Source organism: Oryctolagus cuniculus, chromosome 2, assembly GCF_051225735.1.
Source record: "Oryctolagus cuniculus isolate XC-2025 breed Fujian yellow rabbit chromosome 2, ASM5122573v1, whole genome shotgun sequence".
NCBI classification, from domain to species: Eukaryota; Metazoa; Chordata; class Mammalia; order Lagomorpha; family Leporidae; genus Oryctolagus; species Oryctolagus cuniculus.
Window position 1 is genome coordinate 17,744,033 of NC_142868.1, and position 12,997 is coordinate 17,757,029.

At 45.1% G+C, this 12,997-nt stretch overlaps 1 protein-coding gene across 1 annotated transcript in view; it reads right to left on the reverse strand.

The window, feature by feature from the left end:
• ADGRA3 (adhesion G protein-coupled receptor A3) overlaps positions 1-12,997 on the reverse strand; it is a 139,144-nt gene that overhangs the window by 79,818 nt on the left and 46,329 nt on the right. Inside the window, exon 3 of the mRNA XM_008274595.5 lies at positions 4,861-4,932. Within this exon, the coding sequence (XP_008272817.4) occupies positions 4,861-4,932 (72 nt within the window). The remainder of the gene's footprint in view (positions 1-4,860; positions 4,933-12,997) is intronic.

Below are 12,997 nucleotides of genomic sequence, written 5' to 3' on the forward strand. Positions count from 1 at the left end.
GCTTCCGGAGTGAACAGAGACCCAATCTATCTTCTTGTCTGTGATCCAGTTCCTTAGGTGACCCACAGGCCACAGCTTGGCCAACAAATAAGACAATGCATAAGAGGGCAGGTTATCAAAATGATGAAGCTTTTATTTCCTCAAGAACAATGGAAATTTAATGTTTTCAAACTCCTCTCCTTAAATACTCATTAGTTTTGACTGGAACAAAAAAAATTGATAGCTTCTACTTTACTTAGCAGCAAGCTAAATTACCTTAACCATGTCTAGGAAGTGGACCAATTTTTTTTTTCATTCACTTCTAACATCTACATCCTATCGAATTGCTGGTTTCTAAATATTTTTCTCCTCAATTCATAAAATTTCTTTCATTTTTAACACAGAGAATTTTTAATTAATGTTTTACCCCATCTTTCTTTAGTTATTTTGCTTTATATCAAGGACAACAAATGCAATTTTATTTTTAATCAGAAGCATGCACAGGTTTAAAAGCTGCTGGCACATAACAACTGACAATTTCTCAAAAAGTGAAGTGCACATCACGTCTCCCATCAATATCATCAGTGGACTCAGTAAATACTATGCAAGAAAATCCTAAGACAGTGAATCTCCATTCTTATTTCTTACACTTTGAATAATTCATTACACTCTGAATTTAGAGAAAAGAATTAGAACTCTCTAAACCAAATTTTCTAAAGTACTTTTACCATATGTTCTTCAACATCCATATTATTTTCTATTATGGATGGATACACATTCCCCCCTTCATTGCCCACCCCTGCAGTTTATCAGCTGGTTTTTTCTTTTACTTTTTAAAAAGGTGTGACTAACAAATAATTCTTGTACACCTTTAGTACACAGCGTAGTATTTCAACAGCTGTGTACAGCACAAACTGATAAAACCAGGCAACGAACATCCTCACCTCCCACCCCTCCTCCATGCTGGAGCCCACCAGCCCCCCTGCTCAGTTCTTATACAGCTCAGAACACATCGTTGTGAATTTCAGTGGACTCACTGGGCTACAGAACACTAGAACCCATTATGAAGAACACAGTCACGCTTTGCATTGCTCTTTTGAAAAGCAGTAGAAACTATTCCTTTTCTGACTAAAACTGTTAAGATGCCAAACTACAAACTTGTGAACAGCAGAAAGTGTATTAATCTGGCTAGAAATTTTTAAGGACACAGCATGTGAATCAGGGACCTACCCAATTTATATTCCCCTTAGACATTTCAAAAGCTAGTCCAGGTAATCCTGGTGTTCAATAATGTAATAGAATCAATCTGTATTTTTCCCTCTCTCTCTCTCTCTTTCTCTCTCTCTCTGTCTTACTGTTGCAACTCTGGACAGAAGAATCTCAAGTAATGCAAGGCCCTGCTGCACTTCTTGTTCCCAGCTCCGGCTCTTGGAATATTATGGCTTAAAGTTTAATCATGTGGGACTTTCTTTTTCATTCCCGCTGATTCTCCTTTTATTTCTGGGTTTTACCATTTAAGAAAATTAGGCATCATTTTGCAAAACATTGCTTAAACAAGCATTTCTGGACTTTATTCATTATCCTGTCTCAATTCTGAGCTTTAAATGGTGTAATTACCAAAATTCTGTAGGAAACAATTTCATTACAGCTACATCTACTTAAAACGGTGTTGACGTATCGATAACGGGTTTTCATTTGGATTAAAATCAGCTTGAATTTGTTGATAAAGCAAGAGAGAAACAATTGGTCTAGGTTTCACCTACTTCTGGTAGTTAATCCTTCAGAAAGTCACTTAATCTTCCTGATTCAAATTACCTATAAAACCAAAGGCAAAGGCATGGGACACTTACAAAATCACTTTATGTAGGGCTGTCAAGCGAGATGCACAATCGACACGAAATGATTTAAGGCCCCATAAGAAAAACTGCCTGTATTTTTGAGCAGCCAGCGAACGTTACTACTGCCGAATATCTTCCTATCCCTCTCGGTGTGCGTGCAGGGCTCCTTGAGCTTGCAAGCTGTGTTCCTTAAGTTCAATTACAAGTCAGCTGTTTGGAATTAAGAATGTGTTTTCTAGTGGGAAGAACATTATAAATGGCAATTACCTTCCTAGGCAAGAACACAAGAGACTACTTAATGTGTAATGCAATGAAAAAATGCTAAGGCAATGTCTGGTACAGTATCAGTAATTAAATTAAATTAAATGCTACTGAACAAGAACTTTTTTTATTTATTTCTAAATGGCAGTACTTGGGAAATTATTTACTGAAGGATACAGAACCAGATGGAGAACTTCAGATATTCTGAAGTATCTTTAAAACGTCCTCACGAAAGGACTTTTTTATGAAAACTCCAATTTCCTTCCACCTATACTTCAGAGTGGAGAAATTATTAGCATTCAACTTCTTCTGATCTAAAAGCTGTGCCAACAGTGGTGTGGACCAGAGGGCAGGAATAAGAAGTGGCCCATACTCCTCCTCTGCAGGGAAAAATCTAGACGTTCTCAAACGTTAGCATGGGAATCATTGGGAGGAATGGTTCAAACCAAGCTCTTCCTCTTTGCCTTCAAAGTGTCTGCTACGGTTGACCTAGGACCTCCCTTTGTGCTCCCTACCTCAGATCTAACATTTCGACACCTGGGCGCTAACTGAGTCCAGTGCAGAAATCCTTGTTAAGGCAGAAGCACAAGTGTTGGGGTTAGACCTACCCTGAGAGCTGCCATTGCCAGCGTTACTATAACAGATGCTATGGGACACACCAGACACATATTCACACAAAGTACCCACGTACCTTGGAGAAGGAAAAAAGTAATAATAAAAACCTTCCACATCCCCCCAAAAGGAGTCAGCTAAAATGATGGCTGTAAGGGGAGGGAAACCATGGTGCTGGTCTTTCTCCCCAGTATCTTTTGTCCCTGGTCTCTGCATCTGTGGCTTCTCCTTGTTGCCATTAGAATCCTTCTGAAACAAGACTGTGGGGTTCCCTACTGTGCAAAGAAGAGATCTGAAATTCCTGATCTCAGACCAGCTGCATCTCCCTACACTCTTCACTCCTATGCTCCTTCACGCTCTGGCCAAAGAACTAAACTACTGTCCCCCATCGACAGGCTCTTCCACCCAGGCCGACTCTGCCTACAAAGCCTTTTCTGTTCTTCTTCAGCACTAACAGTAGTCTCCTCCTAGCTGAGGTTTCGTTGTCAGTTGCTCTCAACCAACTGCAAACAGAACTGATATGGTACTGAGTTATACATGCTTATAATATATGCACACATGGATACACAGTACCTATACATAGTACAGTAAGATATTTTGAGACCATAATCACATAATTTTATTATGGTACATTGTTAGAATAGTTCTTTCACTACTGAATTATTGTTCATCTCTTAACTGAAAATGATTTATAAATTAACTTTTATCATAATTTGTACATGTAAGAAAAAGCATAGTGTTCGATACTATCCACAGTTTCAGGCATCCACTGAGGGTCTTGGAACATATTCCCTACAGAGAGGGGAGAATGACCACAGTCAGAACTCAGGGGCAAATTCAAATCTAAACATTGGCAGCTGTCCCAGCAGGCTGTTCTCTTCTCACATGCCCTTCCTCTTCTACCAGACCATTATGATTTTACCTAATGTAACATCATGGATTTTCACTGAAGAGCTGCAGACTATGGAGCCTCAAAATAGGCCACCTTGGCCATAAGCATTATTCTGAGTTGAAGACAACGGAGAAGTAAGTGCAGGAAAGCTCCCAGCCTGCCTCCTGTTTGTCTGGAAGCAGAAGACCCATTCGCAAAGGCGCACTTCCACCCCTCTCCACCAGGAAGGACTGAGGTGCACCCCTCCGCACCCACCCCCGCAGAGGGCATCCATCTCTCATGCCTAGCAGGGCATGCAGGCGTGTTCCCAGCAAAGGAACTGGCCTCTCCCTAACACTAGTCTCCCACAGGTCTGCCTTCCCACGGTCGACTGCCCCTAGAGATTCAAGGTCCTTTTCCTTTGTTCCGTCACTCCTCCAGTGCTTGCTGACGCCGCCGGGGAAGCCAGGGTTCTCGGCCACCTCTTTGAGAGTGAGTCTTTACAAGGCTTCTCCCGCGTACGTAAGAAATACATGTTAATACACTCTCTTGCTTTCTTCTTGTTCATCCGTCTTTTGTTACACAAGTCCCAGCAGAGAACTTCAAAGAGCTGAGGGAAGATGACTTTTCTTCTCCTATACCCTTTCCTCCTGGGAGCCTAGGAACTCCTCCAGGGAAGTCAGAGTATGGTAAGAGCCAGTGCTTGGGAAACATCTTCAGAAGAGACAAGGGGTGGCAGGCCAGTTCACAGGGCCTGGGTGAGCAGCCGCTTCTGCAAAGTTAGCCTGCTCACCCAGCAACTGACAGGAGCACCGCAAGCGGCTGGGGAAGTTGTTTAGTTTCAACAGTAAAAGTCAGGTGTTGGTTTTAAAGTCATAATAACAGCAATAATAATAAAACATACATGCATGCATGCATACACATGTACATACATATATGCATAAAATACGCATGAGAATGGCAAGACTAAACCATTTATAGAAACGTGCCCCAATTTACACAGCATTTACAACCAACAGTTTCAATGGACTCATAGCAACTTACAAACCTGATGCAGTAATGGCTTCACAGCCTGAGGGACCGAAACAACCACAACCAAGCAAATCTAACGGCTGGGCAAACTAACCACCTTGTAAGCTGCGTATTAAATACCCTGTTGTTGTTTTTTCCAGGGAGCTGGCCACTGTGAAGCTCTAAATATTATGACACACCCATTTTATTTTCATGCTGAAGTAGGTTATGAGCCACTTATCAAAGGAGCAATTCAGACTCATATAAGCAAGTGATCCAAACACTTACAATCGTTTCAGTGACGACAGTCCCCAAAAGGCACCTGGATCTATACTACTAATAAGGTTGTTCCGGAGATCCCTGTTAAAAATAAATAAGAGTTATTCACACAACGACATGGACACAAGTACTGAGGCACATCTCACTTACCTGCTATGCAGAAAAGAGCAGGAAACATACTAATGAGAGGAAATTGACGTGAGAAATCTTAAGCCAAGGCAAGCCCACCCTGGCAGTAAATGGCAGAGCCTGACTCACATTTGATAAAAACCCTCTGGTTTGGTTAACATGAGAATCAAGACATTTGTCAGGAAAGATGTGTGCATGCTAATATTATTCCAAGTCAAAGCCATCATGAACCACAATCATACACAGTATTGCTATCATTTCCTCCTTAGGAGGTCTGCATTTTGGTTATCAAACTGAATCAGTGATAATATTTATGACAAACATTCAACTAAATTATTTTAAAAACATCTTCAAAAGTATACACTCTCAAATTCAAGTCATTCGGTTTCTCCTACTTCTTCCCTTCCTGGGCTTCTACAGTTAGGCATTCTCTATGGTGAGGATACCCAGTGAATCCGTGCAGCTCCAAGGAGAGGCGCACGAGCCCCAGACCCTGCAGTATCTCACAGCAGCCACACTTCACTCTTCTCAAGCACACTGGCCCCTCCGTGCCAGAACAGCACCACTAGGGGGCAGCAGTGAGCAGCACAGCCAATCCCTCTACCCTTGGGCTTTTGCGTTCTAGGTTAAGGCTGCTGCTCTCCTCTGGGTATCTGGGCTAGGCTGGAGAACCTCATGTGCTCTGTTCCAGTGTTTGCCTAGATCTTTGCAGGGAGCTGGTGGTCGGAAACTTTCCATCTTCCCCGACCATGTTCTGGCCACTGGCAAGGGTGTGTTTGTCAGGACTCATTTATATTCTGCCTACGGACAAGAGCGACCTCTGGTCATCTTGGAGGGCCCGATGCCAGGCTGAGGAACAGAAACCTCTGGAAGCGTTTACTTAATCACAGCAACACCGCCGCTTTCTTGCACAGACACACTGGGGCTTCCCACACTACTTGTGATCATAACACATGACCCAGGGATGCACACACTGCTGGTGAAACCACAACAGAAACACAGAGAAAAGGTCGACACAGCCAGGAACCCAGATGCCATGCTTCCTGAGCTGTGCAGGGCCTTCCTGGGTACCACAAGAACAAGGTGCCCGTGTTACCCCGTGACCACGAGAACAAGGTGTTTTGTGCTTCAGCGAGCTGGAGCAACCACTGCACATCCCGTGCTCTATGCTAGAGAACAACCCCACGTTGCCTCTCACATGCCACCAATGCCAGAAACACTGCACCCTTTTCTTCCTGAGCTGTAGGGGGAGCCTCGGAGGCAGTCTTTGTGCAATGAGCACTGATCCAAGTGCTCCCTTCCCACGGAGAGGGGGGCACATTCCATGTCACTGTCCCACCAGCTAGTGAAAACTGCCTGCTGCCCGGTCTGATACGTGACGTATTCTTCTCTAATGGCTCACCCTCACTGCCATAGAACAACGGTTAGAACACGGGGGCTGGTTTCCTGGAAGTGTCACTGACACATCCTGGTGAGGCTGACCATAAACACGGCAGTCTTGATGTGTCCTTGGTACTGCGGCTTCCCACATAACCATTCCGCCAATGCATGCTGATGGGCACAGATCAGATTCTCACCAATGCTTCTTGGGACAAACGAGCCCATATGTAACAGGCTGACAGCTGACACCAGACTGCTTATGAGGAACTGAAGGATTCCTCTCTAAAAGCTGGAACAAGACGAGGAGGCCCACTTCCACCTCCTTTATTCAACTTGGCACTAGAGGTCCTAGCTAGAGGAACTGAGTACAGGCCATCCACACCGGAAAAGAGGAAGTCGAATTCTCACTGCTTGCAGACAGCATGATCATACACACAGAAAATCCCAATGACTTCACCGAAAAGCTGTGAGGACAAATGAGCAAATGCAACCAGGACTCACGATACACACATCAATGTACTATAATCAGAACTGCTGCTATCTACCAACAACGAATCATCTGAATAACAAATCAAGGAAAAAATGCCAGGGCTGCACTGTGGCCTAGTGGGTAAATCTGCTATCTGCAGTGCTGGCATCCCATATAGGAGCCAGTTTGAGTCCCAGCTGCTCCAGTTTGATCCAGCTCCCTGCTGATGGCCTGGGAAAACAGTGGAAAATATCCCAAGTCCTTGGGCCTCTGTACACACGTGGGAGATTAAAAAGAAGCTCCTGGCTCCTGGCTTCAGATCAGCCCAGCTCTGGCCATTGCAGCCATTTGAGGAGTGAACAGCAGATGGAAGACTTCTCTCTCTGCCTCCCTGTAAGTCTGGTTTTCAAATGAATAAATAAATCTTAAAAAAAAAAAAAAAAGCAATGCCATTCCCAATCACTATAAAAAAAATACCAGAGAAGGCCTGGTGAAAGATCTCTACAAAGAAAACTACAAATCACTGACAAACTGAAGGGGACACAAACAGTAAAAAGACATCTCAGATTCATGGTAAAATGGAATGGGAAAGTTGCCAAAATGTGCATATTACCCAAAGCAATTTACAGATTCAATGCAATCTCTATCAAAATCTCAATGGCATTTTCACAGAACTAGAAAAAAAAAAACAAATTTGTATGAAACCACACACACACACACACACACACACACACACCTGATAGCCAACAAGCAACTGCAAGGAAAAAGAACAAAGCAGGAAGCATTACAGTATCTGACTTCAAAATATACCACAAAGCTACAGTAACTAAACCAGCATGGTGTTGGCATAAAAACAGATCTATACACCAATGGAACACAAAAGAAACCCTAGAAGCAAACCCACACATCTACAGTCAACTGATCTTTGACAAAGATGCTCAGAACACACATGGGGGAAAAGAGAGTCTTTTTAATAAATGGTGCTGGGAAAACTAGATTAGCTACTGGCAGAAGAACGAAACTTCATCTCTATTTCTCATCATGTACAAGAATCAATTCACTATGGATTAAGGAACAAAACTCGGAGATCTGAAACTTTGAAACTATTAGAAGAAATCACAGGAAAAATACTTCAGGACATTGGGATGAGCACAGATTTTCTGGATCGACTCTAAAGGCACAGGAAATAACAGCAAAAAAAAAATAGAAAAATGGGATTTCAGCAAACTAAAGTAACTTTTGTACAGCAAAGGAAACGGAGTGAAGAGACAAGTTACAGGGCCGGCGCCGCGGCTCACCAGGCTAATCCTCCGCCTAGCGGCGCCGGCACACCGGGTTCTAGTCCCGGTTGGGGCGCCGGATTCTGTCCCGGTTGCCCCTCTTCCAGGCCAGCCCTCTGCTGTGGCCAGGGAGTGCAGTGGAGGATGGCCCAGGTGCTTGGGCCCTGCACCCCATGGGAGACCAGGAAAAGCACCTGGCTCCTGGCTCCTGCCATCGGATCAGCACGGTGCGCCGGCCGCAGCGGCCATTGGAGGGTGAACCAACGGCAAAGGAAGACCTTTCTCTCTGTCTCTCTCTCTCACTGTCCACTCTGCCTGTCAAAAAAAAAAAAAAAAAAAAAAAAAGAGACAAGTTACAGGACAGGAGAAAACCTTTGCAAGCTATACATCTGACACGGGTTAATACACAGAATGCAGAAAGAACTTGACTCAACAACAACAAACAAGTAATCCAAATAAAAATGAGCAGCAGCCTGACAGACCTTTCTCAAAGGAAGATAGCCAAATGGCCAACAAGTACATGAAGAATGTCCAACATCACTAATCATCGGGGAAATGCAAACCAAACCACGAGGAGGCATCACCCCCCTCTAGGAAACTGCATCTTATCAAAGAGACAAAAGACAGCAAGCATTGGTGAGAATCGGGGAGAGAAGGGAACCTGGGCATACTGCCCGTGGGAAGTACAGCCAGTGAAAAACGGCATGGAGTTTCCTCAAAAAACTAGACACAGAACTGCCCTTATGTCCAGCAGTCCCAATCCTGGGTATATGTCCAAGAGACACAAAGTCCACCTGTCCAAGAGACAGCAGCATCCCCGTGTTTGTCGCAGCTCTAAACAGCTCAAGAGATGGAAACCACCTAAGTGTCTCTCCACTGAATGGATAAAGAAAACGTGGCATGCTCACACATGGATTAGGACTCGGCCATAAAAACAAAGACAAAATTGTCACTCCATCCACACCCTGAATGGAACGGGGGCTCATTTTGTTAAGTGAGATAAGCCAAGTAGGGAAAGACAAATATCCTATGTGGAATTGAAGAAGCAGGTGATATCATAGAAGTTAAAATAGAATGGTGCTTTCCAAGAGAAAGGGAGAAGGGTGGGGAGGGACAGGGAAAAGCTGACCAACAGGTGCTTGGTTATCACTGGACGGGAGCAAGCAGCTCTGGAGTTCTACTGCCCAGCAGGATGACTACAAATAATGCCAATGTAGTAGACATTGATTTTTAAAAACTCTAAGACAGGGTTTTAGATGCTTTCACTCTAACAAAATGTTAAGTGCTTGAAAGGATAAACTTATCGACCCTGACTAGATATTACACAAGGCATCCATGTAACAAAGCATGACATGGTACCCCCAAAATACACATAATCTTTCTATGTCTGTTAAAACTGTCAAAAAACAGCAATCAACGCTTTTGGATGTATAAAAAGAGAGGGTTTCTCTGAAAGGACAAGCTTTGTGTCCTGTGAACACCACTGCTTCCGGAATCCCCTACTCTGCCTTTCTCCTGCCTCACCCCCATCCTGACACTGCAGGCACTCCGCTGTGGAGTGGCTTATGGTCAACTCCTAGTCCCCACTCCAAGTCGGAGTCAGGTTTCTCTAAACAAAACTGAGCCACCCTCCCCCAATCTGCTACCTCAAAACACTTTAAGACAAAGGGAACAACTACTAAACAGATATAAAATCAGTGCTCTCACTTCCACTATTAAATAAATGTTTCATTGACCAGAATTCAGATAATTTTATATTCCACAAGCAGAGGGTAAAAAAAAAAAGTTTCTCCATGCTGGTAGCTACCCTGGAACTTCTGTGAGTTTTGTGCCCCAGCCAGCAAGACATTTATTAAATAAAGCAACTGAAAATATCTGAAAAAACTAAGAAGCTTCACCAAAATGGGACCAAAAGGTCTTAGCCGATATTCAGGCAAATTCACAAATCCTAGCCTCTTGGGACTTGTAGCTGGCTTTTAAATTCTCTTCTTAACTGTGATTAAAAAGATGGAGCAGCAGTTTCCACAGAGAAAAATCTTGCAGCAAGCAACTTCCCTGCTATGATGCCCTGGCCCCAGAAGTTCTTACTCCAGGACACCTGTCCTGGGGACCAAATGGTACTGACAACATGGCGGTGCCTACTCTGCAACACACCTACATGCAGCTCTTCTCTCGGCCACCTCCTGAGTTCATGAAGCTAGGAAGCAAGTGAAAGGCGTGAAGGACCCTGGAAAGAGCCCTCCCTCCATGAGGGAGAGGAGTAGATGAACAGTCCACAGTCCAGCTTCCAGGGAATGGGGGTCTAAGCTGTGCTCCCCACCAGCAAGGACTGCTCAGTAATGCATTACATGCTTGCTTGCTTTTAATTGTTTTTCTTTTTTTAAAAGATTTTATTTATTTGAGAGTTAGAGCTCAGTGAAAGGTCTTCCATCTGCTGGTTCACTCCCCAAGTAACACCAATGGCTATAGCTGTGTCGATCTGAAGCCAGGATCCAGGAGCTTCCTCCCGGTCTCCCACGAGGGTGCAGGGATCCAAGGACTTGAGCCATTTTCTATTGCTTTCCCAGGCCATAGCAGAGAGCTGGATCGAAAGCAGAAAGCCAGGACTTAAACCAGTGCCCAAATGGGATGCCAGTGCCACAGGTGAAGGCTTAGCCTATTATGCCACAGCACTGGCACCAGTTTTTTTTTAATTTAATTTAATTTAATTTTGAGAGGCAGAGATGAGGAGAAAGACAGCTCCCATCCAGCAGCTTACTTCCTAAAAGCCCATAACAGCATGGGCAGAGGACAAAGCAGGCAGCCAGGAACTCAATACAGGTCTCCCACGTAGGTGGCAGGAATCCAACTACCTGAGGGATTGCCTGCTACCTCCCAGGGTGTGCAGCAGCAGACCCTGGCCCTCCAATACGGGATGTGGGCATCTTAACCCCTAGGCCAAATGCCTACCCTCATGCTGGCTTTCTGCTCTTCCTTCTCACAAATACAAGCGCCTTCTGGGATGCGTCTAGACAAATCACCTGACCAAACCTCATCTGGGGAGCCGCAAGTGAAGGTGTTGGTGTGGCAATGTCAACCTGCCAGCACACAGACCAAGCAGTGACAACCAGTGCCGACACCTAAGGAGACACTGCTGCCCACTCTATTTTTGAGGGCAGATACCAGGAAGGAACAGACTAGAACTCATTCAAAAACCTTAGGGTAGGTAGAGGTGGGAAAACGTAGCAGTTATGAAGGATTCCATAATGTGACTATGACAATACTCAGGATTATCATCAATTATTTAATGTTCAGTTGCTGACCTAAGCACATTTCAGGAGCTGGTTTTGGTTTTGGCAGCTTTCCTGTAATGTGAAGGGAAGTGCCCCTGCTTCTCCATATGGTGCAAACACTGCTCTCAAAATTCCCGCACCATGGTGGGCTGGTGGGTAAAGCCGCCACCCACAGTACCAGCATCCCTTATGGGTGCTGGTTCAAGCCTTGGCTGCTCCACTTCTGATCCAGCTCCCTGCTAATGCACCTGGAAAAGCAGCAGAAGATGGCTCAAGTCCTTGGAACCCTGCCCTGACCTGGGAGACCAAGAACAAGGCTCCTGGATCCTGGCTTCAGATCAGCCCAGCTCTGCCCCCATTCCTCCCCTGCCCCGCCTCTGCAACTCTGACTTTCAAATAAAAATAAAATGAATCTTAAAAAAAAAAAAAAAAAATACTAACTCAGCCAGCGCCGTGGTGCAATAGGCTAATCCTCCGCCTTGCAGCGCCAGCACACCGGGTTCTAGTCCCAGTCGGGGCGCTGGATTCTGTCCCGGTTGCCCCTCTTCCAAGCCAGCTCTCTGCTGTGGCCAGGGAGTGCAGTGGAGGATGGCCCAAGTGCTTGGGCCCTGCACCCACATGGGAGACCAGGAAAAGCACCTGGCTCCTGGCTTTGGATCAGCGCGGTGCGCTGGCCGCAGCACGCCGGCGGCAGCGGCCATTGGAGGGTGAACCAACGGCAAAAGGAAGACCTTCCTCTCTGCCTGTCAAAAAAAAAAAAAAAAAATACTAACATCATTGCTCCAGATGAGGTACTGGCTTCAGCTTGCCCAGGTCTTTCAAACAACCCTGGCCCTGGTCAATGGCATGATTATGAGACCTTGGCTACTTAAACCTAAGTCTTTGGGTGCGGCGGGCTCAGGGAGTCATGGCCATTTCCACTGGTTTGATTACAGCTCAAGACATAGGCCTGGGACTATAAGTGGTGCTCTTACCACAGTGGCAGAGTTTCTGCTTGATGGAGCCAATAGAAGGGAAAAGAAAATGGATGGTGAGCCCCTGGGTCCAGCCAGGTCTGAAATCCAGTGCCAACTCCAGGCGCCTCAGTTACACGCATCACTAAATCCAGTGAGCAGGTGTCTGTCACATATCCGCCCATTAGAGTCTCACAATCAGGCAAAGAGGTGGTGTTGTTTCCAGTGAAGAAACCAGTGTACAGAAAGAGTTAAGAACCTTGGTCAAGTTCTCGATGTTAACACTTGGCCAGGATTTAAACAAAATCTATCCCTACAGCAACAGGGAGACAGACAAAGGAAACTTGTCAAAATGCTGGCCAGGATGCAATCAAGGTGCAGGCCTGGTGATCCTCTTCTTTCATCTCCTCTGCATGTTTGAAAAGTAACTGAAAAAAAAAATCACTCCACATGGCAAATGCAGCCTTCCCCATAAGCCTCAGTCATCCATCTCTGTTGTGTGGGTCATCCACACCATCACGGCTCTGGTTACACAACACACACACACTCAGTTCTCACTGGGTCCTTGCTTCTCTCAGCAATTCCCCATATAAAGTGACCTTCTCAACATAAACCTGGTCATGTCTCTGCTCTGGCTAAAAACTCCAACATCTTCACAGTACA